Source organism: Aotus nancymaae, unplaced genomic scaffold, assembly GCF_030222135.1.
Source record: "Aotus nancymaae isolate 86718 unplaced genomic scaffold, 86718_ANA_hifiasm-v0.15.2.pri h1tg000011l, whole genome shotgun sequence".
Classification (NCBI taxonomy): domain Eukaryota; kingdom Metazoa; phylum Chordata; class Mammalia; order Primates; family Aotidae; genus Aotus; species Aotus nancymaae.
In genome coordinates this window covers 40623278-40637923 of record NW_026988422.1, presented here as the reverse complement: position 1 = coordinate 40637923, position 14646 = coordinate 40623278, and the positions used below count along the sequence as shown (strand labels likewise).

Below are 14646 nucleotides of genomic sequence, written 5' to 3'. Positions count from 1 at the left end.
TCATTTTGAGTTGATTTTTGTGTATGGTGTAAGATAAGGATCCAATTTCATACTTTTGGACGTGGAAATCCACTTTTCCCAGCACCATTTATTGAAGAGACTACCTTTTCCCCATTGTGTCTTCTTGGGCCCTTGTTAAAACTTAGTTGACTCTATGTGTTTGGATTCATTTCTGGGATTTCTATTCTGTTCTGCTGGTCTATGTGTCTGTTTTTATGCCAATATTAATACTGTTTTGATTACATTACTAATACTATTTTGATTACCTTTCTATGTGATGCCTACAAGTTTTGTTTTTCTTTCTCAGAATTGCTTTGGGCATTTGGGGTCTTTTGTGGTTCCATATGAATGTTAGGATTTCTATTGCTATGAAAAATATTACTGGGATTTTGATAGGGATTGCTTTGGGTAATATGGACATTATCACAATATTAAATATTTTGATCCATGAACATGGAATATCCTTCCATTTATTTGTGTCCTCTTGAATCTCTTTCACCAATGTCTTATAGTTTTTAGTGTCCACGTCTTTTACCTCCTTGGTTTAATTTAAGTACTTTATTTGATTTTTTTGATGCTATCCTAAATGAAATTGTTTTCTTGATTTTTGTAGACTAGGTTGTTTGTTTATAGAAATTCCACAGATTTTTTTATGTTGATTTTGTACTCTAACTTTTCTGAATTTATTCATTAGTTTGAATAGGTTTTTTGGGTGGAATCTTTTAGGTTTTCACATACAGAATTATATCATCTGCAAATAGAGATGATTTTACTTCTTTCTTTCTGATCTGGATGCCTATTAATTATTTTTCTTGTCAGATTGTTCTTGCTAGTGCTTCCAGTACTATGTTGAATAGAAGTGGTGAGAGTGGGCATGCCTATCTTGTACTAGATCTTAGAGGAAAATCTTTTAGTTTTTCCCCATTGGTTGTGATGTTAACTGTGAACTTTCTATAAATGGCCTTTATTATGTTGAGGAAATTTTCTTCTATACCTAAACTCTTGGGAGAAGAAAGGATGTTGAATCTTGTCAAATGCTTTTTCTGCATCAATTGAAATGATATGTGGTTTTTGTCTTTCAATCTGTTAATGTTATTTATGTATCACATTGATTGGTTTACATTTGTTAAAGTACCTTTACCTGCTAGGGATAAATTCCACTTGATCCTGATGTGTAGTCTTTTTGATGTATTGTTGAATTTGGTTTGGTAATATTGTATTGAGGATTTTTACATCAATGTTCATTGGAGATACTGGCCTGTAATTTTCTTTTTTGTGTGGAGTCTTTGTGTGGTTCAGGTGTCAAGGTGATACTGGCCTCATAAAATGTGTTAGAAAGTATTCCCTCCAGCCCTGTTTTTTATTTTTTGGAAGAGTTTAAGAAGTATTTGTATTCTTCTTTGAGTTTGGTGGAATTCAGCCATGAAACCGTCTGGTCCTGAGGTTTTCTTTGCGGGGAGGTTTTTAATTACTACTTCAATCTCTGTGTTTATTGTAGATCTGTTCAGGCTTTCTGTTTCTTCCTGATTCAATATTGATTGTTTATATTTTTCTAGGAATTTGTCCATTTCCTCTAGGTTATCAAATTTGTTGACACATAGTTATTCGTAATGGTCCCTTTTGATCCTTTTTATTTCTTAGGTGTCTGTTGTAATTTCTTCGTTTTCATTTCTGATTTTAGATATTTGAGTCTTCTGTTTTTTCTTAGTCTAACTTTTGTTGATTTTGTTTGATTTTTCAAAAAAGAAAAAACAACTCTTAGCTTTATTGATTTTTTTCCCCCTGTGGCTTTTCTCTCCTCTATTTGATTATTTGTGTTCTGATCTTTATTATTTTCTTCCTTCTGCTAACTTTGGGTTTTGTTTGTTCTTTTCTAGTTCCTTGAAGCATGGTGTCAGGCTACTTGAGATCTGTCTTCTTTTATAATGTAGGCATTTATTGCTATAAACTTTCCTTTTAGAACTGTTTTTAATATTTTGAATTTGTTGAAATTTTCTTTATGGTCCAATAGAGAGGTTCTCAATTGTAGGAGACATTTGGATGTGTGCATTTTGGTTGTCATAAGGATGTGCTGCAGGGGAAAATAGGGAACTACTGGAATTTATGCCACTATGCCAGGGACCAGGTTTGCTGAAAGTCAGGAATTCCATAAAGAAGCTCCACACAAAGAATTGTTTTGCCTGTAATATGATTAATACCCCCAATGAAAAAATTCACCCAATATATGATTAACTTTTGTAAGTGTTCCATGGACACTTGAAATAAAGACTATTTCTCTCTGTGGAGAATAAACTTTGAAATATAGAAAATGCCCTTATTACTTGTCGACTTGATTTTCATTCATCTTAGAGAGTTCTGTTAAGATCTTTCAATGTAATTGTGCTTTTATTGGTTTCTAAAAACTGATTGGAATCCTTCAGTATAGCAGAAAATGCATATTATTTGTGAAACCAAAAAAGAAAACCCTGAGGAAAGAATATACTAACATGAAATGACAAGAAGATGATTTGAAAAAGCAGCTGAGTGAGATGAGAAAAGAGTACAAGGAAAAATGCGCTTATTGGAGGAACGAGCATAATTAAGACTGCAGGAGAATCAAGGCAGTGAAGGATGCTCTACAATGTGAAGGGATAAATAGATGAGGAGATGACGAAGTAAATGGTAAGTGTGGAGTCAGGAGTAGGAATTCCAGAGAATCAAACCAGTATAACTGTTACAGAAACAACAATCAAAGGAAACTTTCATGATTTAGAAAATATCGCATATGTACTATTAATGATAAAAGACTAATACCCATATATATATACAGGCAAGAATTCTGAACCATGGGAAGGCCCTAAGAAACAAGCATCCAGGCCCAAATTAGAATAATCTTATTTTATCTATAAACATGGAAGCTGAAATCAGATTTCTTTTTTGCAAGAAAGGAAAAATGTAGTAATTAGAGACTCTATATTGCTTCTGTTATTGTGGTGTGAAGACAACAGAAAGACATTCTTAGATATGGTAGAGTGGATCATTCACTGCTAATATTGTTTTTGAAATAAATATACTTTAAACCATCTTCTAGCTAATCAGCAGATGAATCACAATGTAAAATCCAGGATTAGAGAAGTTGCTATATAAAGGAATTAGCTGTGAGCATTATAACCAGCCAAACAGAGAGGCGAACAGAAGGAAATATGTGTTTATAAATCCAAGAATTACTCTACACTAGACGATAAGAATAAGGACAGGTAGGTCTAAAAGTCCAGATTATATTAACGGAGGGTGAAAAGTGGGAGAAAAAGGTGAGGGTAAGTAAAACAATTCTAAATCCCTTGTATTACTTTAAAGAAGGGGCAGAAAACCATTTTTTGTTCTTGACTTTCTTAATATAGAAAAAATATGTTTATATCACTTAGACTTCAAATTAAAGTACAGACCTTCCAAATAATTGTATATGGTTTAGAAAGGAGAAAGGAAAAGAAGAAAAGAAAATGAGCACTAAAACAAACGAAGAAAGGGAGGGAAGAAGGAAGGAAGAGTGGAAGGAGGGAAGGAGGGAAGGAGGGAAGCCCAAACAGGAAAATCATCAGGGTCCAACAAGAAAATGACTAACATGTCTAGTGATGTACATGTTAGGTGAGGCAATGAGTGTACGCTTTTAAGCTAACCTATTAAAAGATGCACGTTCACATTGTTTTTATTACAATCCCTCCCTATTTCACTCAGTTTCCCCCTCTTCCCCCTTTATTTTTATAATCCCATCCTCTTGTCTTTTCACATTCGTCAGTTCTTTCCTGTGATTTACTCTAGTTTCACAGATGCCATATATTTTGATATGTTGAGGATGCCAAAAAGAATTTTATGATTTTTGTAAGTATTTTCGAAAGGTCTGCTGTCCCATTGATTACCAGGATGCTGTTTCATTTATTTTTTTCCTTCTGCGTTTTCTCATCCTCCAATGAGGTAAAATTCATCTGCACCTGCCATTTGCCAACAGAGCAAAAAGGCACATCTGCCTTGAGTCTGCTCATAATCCATCTGGTTGCTGGTAAAATTGTGATTTTAAATCTCTGGTTGCAGGGTAGGTTGCTACGCCCAGATGCCGTTTCAATTACAAGTGTCTAGCTGACATTCACTACTGAGACTCTGCTGTACTGGCTGGGATTTTGATACCTATAACAGATGTAGTTCTGGCGACAAGCCTTTCAGGGCTCTTAGCATCATATCTCTGTCTCCACTGTGAGGATCTGCTTGCAGGAGTACATCTTCACTGCTCATTCTGCTTCCTTTCTGTCCAGTTGTTTTCTAGGAGTTGCAGCCTCTGAATAGATGTAGAAAGAAGCCTAACAGCAGTTGGGTCACAGCTTTTGAACTGCCTCAAGAAACACTATTGTTGCTCAAGGAGATTGGGACTCTGGTTTCTGGCTGATTTTTTCCTTTTATCTCTGAGTCAAGGGGCTGCCTTCCATCTAGACCTAAGCGCCCCTGCCCTGTTTCGGTAGGCAAAGGTTGCATGGCCACTGATTGCTTTTCTCTTTCCCTTTCTGTCATTTGTGTTGGTTGGTATCAGTTGCTTCCAGATTCTGGGAATAGATAACAGTAGGTCCTTGAATGATATCGTTTCATTCAACATCGTGGTTTTTTAAATTTTTTAATTTTTATTTTTTAGAGACAGGATCTCACTTTGTTGCCCAGGCTAGAATGCAGTGGAATGATCACCGCTCACTGCCACCTTGAATTCCTGGGCTCAAGGGATCCTCCCACCTCAGCCTCCTGAGTTACTGAGGCTACAGTTGCATGCCACCATGCCCGGCTTATGTTTTGATTTTCTGTTGAGATGGGGTCTTGCCATCTTACCCAGGCTGGTCTTAAACTCCTGGGCTCAAGAGATTCCTCTTGGCCTCCCAAAATGCTGGGATTACAGGTATGAATTACATTGAACCACACTGGGCTCAATGTCATTTTACTATAACATTGATGAGAAAAAACATTGATTCCCAGCTAGGGCCACTGTCTGTGTGGAGTTTGTATGTCTTCCCCATGTCTGCATGGGTTTTCTCAGACACTCCTGTTTCCTCTCCATCTCAAAGATATGCATGTGAGGTTATCTACGTGGTTCCACTGTCAGTGAGTATGGGTGTGTCTGAGTGCACCCTGCCATAAGGCGGCGTCCTGTCCAGGGTGGGTTCCTGCCTGGCACTCTAAGCTGCAAGACAGACTCTGGCCACCCGACACTCTGAATTGGAATAAGCTGGTAAATAATTTTCAGACTTATTTTTATTAATTTTTCTTAAATGTACTTACAGCCCACATTTATGTCAGTGTTTAATATTACAAGTGTTTTGGTCTTTATTTAGAAGTTTAATAATGTGGCAGGGTGCCATGGCTCATGCTTGTAATCCCAACACTTCGGGAGGCCGAGGCAGGTGGATCACCTGAGGTCAGGAGTTCAAGACCAGCCTGGCCAACAGAGAGAAAACCCGTCTCTATTAGAAATACGAAAAATAAGCTGGGCATCATGGCAGGTACCTGTAACCCCAGCTACTTGGGAGGCTGAGGCAAGAGAATCGCTTGAACCTGAGAAGTGGAGGGTGCAGTGAGCCAAGACTGTGCCATTGCACTCCAGCCTGGGCAACAAGAGCGAAACTCTGTCTCAAAAAGAAAAAAAAAAAGAAGTTTAATAATGATTTCGTGACCAGAAATGTGCCATAGGAACTTATTTCTTATTTATATTAATTAGACTGTGGTAAAATTGATTTTGTTACATGTCATTTTGCTTAAAGTCGCTGTTTCTGAGAATCTACATCTGATATTAAGAGAGGATTTACTATACTTGTGTAGGGTGTCTAAAAATTATACAGAATAATTCAGTATTCAGAAATGAGGCTCTTTTTCCCTTTCTGTTTCTCCCTGCCTTTTCCAGGGTGATGTCTGGGCTTGGGAGGACACTTTGTAGCATCATGGCCCGGGGATGGGGGTGCGTGCATCTGGTCCTTGCTGTTCTCTCAGAGGCGTTCCGTCCTGGATGGTCTGTGGATATGGGAAGCCAGCCGGGGTATCTGCTGACTTGTAGCTGGTCCCATTTAGCCTTTGTCATCTGCCAGCAGATGCTGATGATGTATGTTGTCCCTGCCACATCCTCTCTGGTGGGAGGCTCTATGCTACCCTCTCTCCTTCAAGCCACAGGCCAGCCAGCCATAGGGAATTGTGTGTGTTTGTGTCTGTGTGTGTGTGTCTGTTTGTGTGTGTCTGTGACTGGGCGTAGGGGGAGGGGGGAGAGAGAGAGAGAGAGAGAGAGAGAGAGAGAGAGAGAGAGAGACTACTTCAGGCCCTGTCTCCCTGTAAGCATGCCACACTGCCTTTGCCGCTCTGCAGCTGTCATGGGTGGATGGAGATGTGTGCCTGTGTGCGGGGTCTCCCCCTAGTTCCAGGTGTACAGTGAGGCACAGCTCACTCTGGTCTGGGTTTCTCCACCCTCTTCAGCAGGTTCTCTATGCAACTCTAGGATTTCACCTCCAGGGGCTGTGCCGGGGAGCAGCTTAACACCTATATCACTTGTGTCTACTCTAAACTCATCCCCTTTGCTGGTTTCTAGGTCTTCTAGGTCCTTATCTGGGATGGGCTTTCATTTTTTCCATGGGTGGCAGGAAACAATTTAAATCACATCCGCAGTCTTCCTCTTTCAGGACTCATATAAAACACTCTGTGCTCAATCATCAAAGTTTTGACTCGTGATCTCTAAAGGGAGATTTTTTTTCCTTCCCACATAAATGTTTGTAGTGAGGAGAGGAATTTAAAAATTTTTTCTTATTAACTTTTAATTTTGATATAACTTCAGATTTAAAGTCGTAGGAAAAGTAGAAAGAATTCTCAAATATTCGTTATCCGGAGTCTCTAAATGTTAACATTTTATCACATTCTCTTTTCTCTCTCCCTCTCCACACAAGGGCACACATACATACACATACATGCACAATTATACATATAAATCAGGAAAGGATTATTATCCAGTTATCTATAGGCTTTACTGAGACTTTGCCAACTGTCCCTCTAATATCCTTTATAGCAAAAGAAAAATCTCAGGATGTGTATTACATTGTTGTCGTATCTTTTACTCTTTGTGTTTTATGACATAGGCATTTTTGAAGAGAGTAGGCCTTTTATTTTGTAGCATGTCCTCCAGTTTGGGTTGGTTTGTTTCTGCTCGATTAGGTTCAGCTTATGTGTTTTTGGCAGGAATCTGACGGAAGTGATAGTGTCCTTCTCAATGAATCAGATCAGGAAGTGCATGATGGTGATTGTCCCGGTACTCACAATGTCAGCTTTTACCACTTTAGATTAAAATGGTGTCTACCAGGTTTCTCCATGGTAAAGTTACTCTTTTTCCTTTGGTAATTAATAAATTGTCCTGTGGAGAGATAGATACTTTGAGGCTATTATCCTATTATTCCTCAAACTGTCACCCACTAGTTTTATAATTTATTGATGATACTTACCTGAGTCAGTTATTATGATGGTTACTAAATGGTTAATTCCATAATTTCTTCTACATTAATTGTTTTTGAAAAAGAAGGAAGAACTTTCTAAAGGGAGACTTTTGGAATTCAGAAAATTCTTTTTTTCCCCCTTAAGAGTTAAGCTCTTACAATTGAATGCCCAACTTTTTTTTATTTTTTTATTTTTCTGAGACAGAATCTCACTCTGTTGCCCATGCTGGAGGCTGGAGTGCAGTGGCTCCATCTCAGTTCACTGCAACTTCCGCCTCCCAGGTTCAAGCGATTTTCCTGCCTCAGCCTCCAGAGTAGCTGGGACTACAGGCACATGCCATGACACCTGGTTAATATTTTTTTCTATTTTTAGTAGAGATGGGTTTCACTGTATTAGCCAGGATGGTCTCAATCTCCTGACCTTGTGATCCGCCTGCCTCAGCCTCCCGAAGTGCTGGGATTACAGGTGTGAGCCACTGCACCTGACCAGAATGCCCAACTTTTGAAACTGTTGTCATTTAAACTCAAAGCTGATCAATGGCACCTTTGTTCTAGGTTGTACCCATCTCTCTCTCAGGCAGTGAATACCACTGGGATGATGGGCAAAGAGCTGCAGGGTCACAAGAGTAATTTCACATTCTTCTCACCACCTGCGTGACACTGGCCTCGGATAGTTGCTGATCACCTGCAAAGGTTTTCAGTATTGTGTATTTTCGTATTTTTATGTCTTTACAGGTGTTTTAGTATAAAATTGAGTGAAACTGTTATCATAAGGAATTGTGGGATAGAAAATAAATGTATTACCACTTCAAGAATATGATGTAAGTGTAACTTAAACAGATAATAAAATGTTGTCAAATTGCTGACCCTAATGAATATTGAAGACCCCCTAATAATAGTGGTTACACCAAAAAAAATTAAAGTTCAAAAATAATTTTAAACCCTTTTGTTTTCTAAGTAGTTTACCCCTCTCTCCCCAGGCTTATACCACAAATTTGCTTGATTAACTCATCAAAGATTGTTCAAAGACTAACACTGTAATGTCAACCCCTGTTCATAATTCATTATTATGAATTCCAAATTAGGGAATTGGAATTGATGACTTAGTTTTTACATCAAAGTTTTGTGTTTTGAATTTGGCGATTGTTGAGGGTGAATGTATCTTCTGCCTGCTTCCTTTGTTTGTATCATCTCATAGAGGGTGTTTGAACTTGGTTTGCTTGCTGGGAGAGGTGGTGGATCCTGTAATATCCTCAAGACTTCCCATGTTTTCTGAGGCAAAACCGTTTCTGTGCCACAACCTGGCAGATTCTCTCATCTTAGGGTATAGAGACACACTTTGAATAACATGTTTATGTTAGCAGCGTCTTGCAAATATACAGTGTCTGAATTAGCTAATAGGAGAACATAAAAATAAACTACATTGAAACAAAGAAGTTGAAAAACACAATGTCCTATTTTCTTTATGGAGGTGTCAAAAAATACATCAGAAAAGAAGAAAGTTAACTGCTAAGAGTCTCCCAAGTTATCTCTCACATTCTTGTATCTTAATGACTGATCACATATTTGAAGTCTCTACCTTGGAGGCCTAAAATAAAAAGAAAACCGCAATTATAGTTATTCAATGTGCATATTCTCTGTATTATGAATATCAAGATTTGGGTGCATTAACTCTGGAGAGTTAATGTGATATTTTAGTACACTCTTTTTTTTTTTTTTTTTTTTTGAGACGGAGTTTCGCTCTTGATACCCAGGCTGGAGCGCAATGGCGCGATCTCGGCTCACCGCAATCTCCGCTTCCTGGGTTCAGGCAATTCTCCTGCCTCAGCCTCCTGAGTAGCTGGGATTACAGGCACGCGCCACCATGCCCAGCTAATTTTTTGTATTAGTAGAGACGGGGTTTCACCATGTTGACCAGGATGGTCTCGATCTCTTGACCTCGTGATCCACCCGCCTCGGCCTCCCAAAGTGCTGGGATTACAGGCTTGAGCCACCGCGCCCGGCCTTAGTACACTCTTACACATTCGTTTTGTGCTTAAGTTCTAGGGAAATGCTGTTTAACTATCTTAGCTTCTATAGTTTGTTTCATTGGCTCTTGTATACAAAGATGTCATTTCTACTTGGAGGTGACATTGACATTGTTTTAAGAAATTTGTATGTGTGGAGGGGATTGAGGAACACTGGAGAGAATATTAAATGTTATCTTTTTAAAGCAACTTTGTAGACAATTTCTTATTTATTTTGTGAACACTGAACAAGTGATTTTTTAAATCAACAGGTCCTTCTCATGAGGATGAAGACAACTTTTTCTCAGTGTTTCATACTCAGATCCCTCCAGAAGAATATGAAAAGCAGATGCAGAAAGTCAGTAAAGGTATGTTTTAATTTGTGTGATTATACATATTTTCACAAGGAAATACTAGCTGTATACCGAAATAGTCATAAATGAAATGAGTTCATATAATTTAATCCAGAGGTAAGTGGAAGCAGATAGGGTTCAAGATGACACAAGGTTGGTCATTGTTGTAGCTTGTTGTTCAGAGTTTGTTATACCATTCTCTCTACTTTGGATGCTTGAAATTTTGTTTGGTAATAAAGAGTTAAAAAAAAAAAAACCGGCTGCAAGTAATGAAAACCTGGCTTAAGCAAAAACAAATCTGTGAAAGGAATTTTGGTGGGAGGCAGCTTACTTTGGTTCCCAAGAGCATACGCTGTGGTTAGACATTCAGAGGTTGGCTCAATGCTGCAATCCTAGAGAACAGCCTGCATGATCCAGCTGGGTCAGGGGCCTACCCATCGCTCAACCAACTTGTTCAACCCAGCAAGGTTTGGGGTCACTGTAGGAACATGGCAGTTATATCACTACCAGACTGGAGAGAAGAGGACAGTTCCAGTGAAGACAGTTTTGGCCAGATAACCCAATGTTTTTTCCTTACTATTTATTAGAAGTATATTTTAAAGAAACTCTATGATAAGTGTAAACATGACTGCATTCACTTTGTATTTTTTAAATGTTGTATTATTAAGAGTATATAAAACTTCAACTGAATAAACAAACCTCATATTTCAACTAAAAAGGCTGCATACAACTTGAATTATAATGGAAAGAAGTGTTACATTTTGTGTCTAAGATGGCCGTGCACTGGAAAAGTAACTCATACTTTAACTATTGGCAGTTGATTTAAAAAATAATTATGTGATTGTTAAAAAATAAAACCCCAGGTGCAAAGCATAGATTTATTTGCCTATAAGCTTATATAACTTAAATTTGAATAACTCAAAGCTACTTTTGTTTGAAAAGAATTTAAATCAAGAGATCTTACTCTTTTCCTCATTCTTTCCAGCTGTTTTCATCAAAAAATTTTTAAATGGTTATATCTGTATTGACTCTTTGATAACTAGCTATAAACACACCAATTGACTAGCTCCCTTAACCCTTTTTATTCAGGTAACCTCCCTTACAAAATTAACAAAATGTACAAAATTAATTTTTATGTAAACTTTGCCTGGATTAAGCTCATGACTGGTGTTTTTTTCTTTTTTTTGGACTTTAATGTGGAAATGCATCCTGTTTTGTAGGGCGAACTGCATGTGCTGTTTAAGGAGATGTTCCTTCTTCATGCATATTTTCAGAGCTTTAATGGAGGGTTCATATGGTCTTGTTTTAAAATCTTGTAATGTGACACAGAGAAAACAAGATATTTTATAAAGGGAATATGAATCCACAAGTATTATTCTTATTTTGAACACTCAGGGTATGAATATCTCAGACATTCACTCAAGCCTCTTCTGAAAGGTTGAGGAAAATTGGCAAACTCAGATGGGCTTTAGGGGTTTGTGCAGATGGGAGCCAGGACATGGGACACTAACTCCCAGACCTTGCTCAAAAGGCAGGTTAAACAAGATGCACTGTTCAGAAAGGGTAATGGTAAATTAATAGAAGAGTAAGGATGACCTAGTCTTTAGGGAAATTTTTGTTTTGTATTAAGACTGAAATAAAATATATATTTTAAAATTTCCCTAACATCAGTGATTTTTTCTTCACATATCTGTCTTGAAGTTCTATTCCTATTTCCCATCATTCTCATGGAGTCAACCGGAAAAAGTTTGATACATGATAATAAATAACACAAGAAGTTTTATGAGAACTTAATTCAAAGTTATTGCAGCACCTTTATCTTTTTAAGACTAGATCTCCATTATATATTAGGTTTCTGGATCTGGAATTTAGAAGTTAGTTCTTCTGTGTGGGTTTTATTTCTTACATATTTTAATACATGCTTGAAGTGAACTTTTAGCATAATTGACACTTTTAATTATGAAAAAATTTTGAACTTTTTAAATATTAGATTTTACCTGTGATGTGGAAAGAAATGAATCATTGATCAAAGCAGGAAAGAAACCTTTCTCAAATACAGAAAAGATTGAGCTCAGGGGCAAGCACAACCAGGATTTTATTAAGAGAAACATTGAGGTATGTACTTAGAAATGTAGAAGCCAGAATTTGGGGCTAAATGAGTTGAAAAAATGGCAGTAGTTTTGTTAAGTGTCTTTAAATATTTTTTCAACCATCATAAATGTATAAATGATTGGATTAGTAGATATATTGAAAGAAAACTTTTATAAACCAGTACTTCATTATTTCTGTGTTCAATCCATTGCATCCCATCCTATCCTATCTCTTTTTCAAAATGCTAGCTGCAACTAGCATTTATTTCACTCTCCAGAAAGAGTCTGTTTCCTGCAATTTGCAAAACATTTATTTAGATAATAGCTTTGGACAATGTTTCTCAGATTTTAAATTGCATATTAGTAAATTTTTTTTTTTTTTAAGTAATGAGACTGATTTTATAGTTAATACGCTTAGAACTTGGAATGGAAAATGTGCAGCAAGGAAAAGAGCAGCAAGGCTGGGCTGGAGAAGCCTACTGGTTGTCTGCCTCTTTGCTGAGCCTTCCCACAGCTGGTCACTGGCCTTGATTAGCTTCTGCTTCAGGCACCCATCTTTGGTCTTATAGGCCTTGCAGGCTGACTTAGTTTGTCTTTAAGACAGACTCAGACTAAACAAGGGCACAAGGATTCCTGGGTTAGACCAGAATGCTCATTAATTAATTTACAACAGGAAATATAGTGAGGAGGACAGAAGCTCTACTCACCCCTTGAGCAGTGGCACTAGAAAACCACCTGGGCGAGTGGGAGTATTGACAAGGGAGAGTTGAGTAATTCCTCACACTTCAAGCCTGATCCTTTCCTCACAATTGGCACATCATTTCAGGCAGACTGGATTTGTGGGGCAGCCTGCCACTGCCGGGACTGGCCTCGGGGACTCTTCGATTCTTGTGCTCCACATTCATATGATCTTCTTCAGGAAACCTTCTCCATCTTGATCTGCCTCTGTCTTTGCACTGGTCCCTTGTATGTTTATTTACTGTTCAGTTTTCAAGAGCAATAGAGGTCCGCCCTCACCTGGGTTCTTGCTGACACAGATAGCAGCACTACCATAGATTTCTCTTTCCCCTTTTTAACAATAGTAACTGAATATTTAAATTCCTCATATGATAGTCTTGAAATTTAAAAGCAGTTTCATTTAGTGGGTAAGTGCCCCAAAGAAAGTGGCAAGAAGATTTCTTCCAAATGTCTCAGCATGTTTTTGCATTTATTTTTTTTTATCTATAATAGAGAGGTTTGAAAACTGCTCATATTATTTTTTAATAAAATGTCTGTTGGAGTGGTTAACAGGAGGGCCTGCTTATAGGGATGATGTCTTTGGATATTAGAGATTGGCACTTTACAAACATTTTGGCATAAAATAAAATTACGTAGCAAATGTAAAATGCCTAATCTCACAGATTTTCTCTTTGTGTATCTGTATTGTAGAATTCTCAGGTCCCATTTTTATTTTCCTGAACTATGAATTTCTTTGAGTATATAATGTTTTCCATTAATAAATTCTGTAGTTGGCCAAGGAATCAAGAAACCCAGTGGTTATGATTGACAGAGAGAAGAAAAGGCTGATTGAGCTTTTGAAGGACTTGGATGATAGAGATTCTGGGCTCTCCAGTTCTGAGGTATGTAAACTCTCATAGTCGGGGAACTCTACACTTCTTAATTTTGATTTTATAAAGTCATATTATTGACCCAGCAGCACAATTTACAATAATTTTTCAGATTCTGAGACATTATTCTCTGACTTTAAAAAACTCCTGTTTTACTAACACAGGAACAGATAATGACATACTGCATATTCTCACTTTAAATGGGAACTAAATGATGGGAACACATGGACTCGTAGAGGGGAGCAACACACACTGGGACCTGTTAGAGAGAAGAGGCTGGGAGGAGGGAGAGGATCAGGAAAAATGTCTAATGGGTGCTGGGCTTAATGCCTGGGTGACCGAATCATCTGTACAACAAACCCCCATGTCACCTGTATAACAAACCTGCACATGTACCTCGGAACTTAAAATACAAGTTAAAGGCCGGGCGCGGTGGCTCAAGCCTGTAATCCCAGCACTTTGGGAGGCCGAGGCGGGTGGATCACGAGGTCAAGAGATCGAGACCATCCTGGTCAACATGGTGAAACCCCGTCTCTACTAATACAAAAAATTAGCTGGGCACGGTGGCGCGTGCCTGTAATCCCAGCTACTCAGGAGGCTGAGGCAGGAGAATTGCCTGAACCCAGGAGGCGGAGATTGCGGTGAGCCGAGATCGCGCCATTGCGCTCCAGCCTGGGTATCAAGAGCGAAACTCCGTCTCAAAAAAAAAAAAAAAAAAAAAAAAAAAAAAAAAAAAAAATACAAGTTAAAAAAAATTTTTTTTAAATCCTGCTTTGTACCATTATTTTTATCGAAGTTTTCAAATTTATTCTTAGTCAATTCATTACTGACTTTCAAAGGATGATTTTATGTCATGCTAAGAGTGATTATACGTTGGTTATCACAGTAACTTCTGCCTGTGCGGTGATATGCTTATTACTGACGACATATGAAGGTATTTTTCTGTCTCCTTTTCTTATCGTCCCTAAACTGGTTTTATGGTATTTCAGTGTAGTCTTCAGTAATCCTAAAGACTTCCATTCCGTTCCTGCCCAGTTAACCTTGAGCAGCCAGTTCCCTGGAGAGTCCTGGGGTTAACAGGAGGGCCTGCTCATGGTGAAAGTCCGGGGTTGGGG

General features: G+C 38.1%; 1 protein-coding gene across 6 annotated transcripts in view; it reads left to right on the top strand.

The window, feature by feature from the left end:
- The window catches only part of FSIP1 (fibrous sheath interacting protein 1), a 240153-nt gene that overhangs the window by 39382 nt on the left and 186125 nt on the right, over positions 1 to 14646 (top strand). For all 6 annotated transcript variants that reach the window (XM_064374473.1, XM_064374471.1, XM_012462523.2 and 3 more), the window contains 3 exons: positions 9754 to 9849; positions 11825 to 11949; positions 13433 to 13543. In XM_064374473.1, coding sequence (XP_064230543.1) covers positions 9754 to 9849; positions 11825 to 11949; positions 13433 to 13543 — 332 coding nt within the window. The remainder of the gene's footprint in view (positions 1 to 9753; positions 9850 to 11824; positions 11950 to 13432; positions 13544 to 14646) is intronic.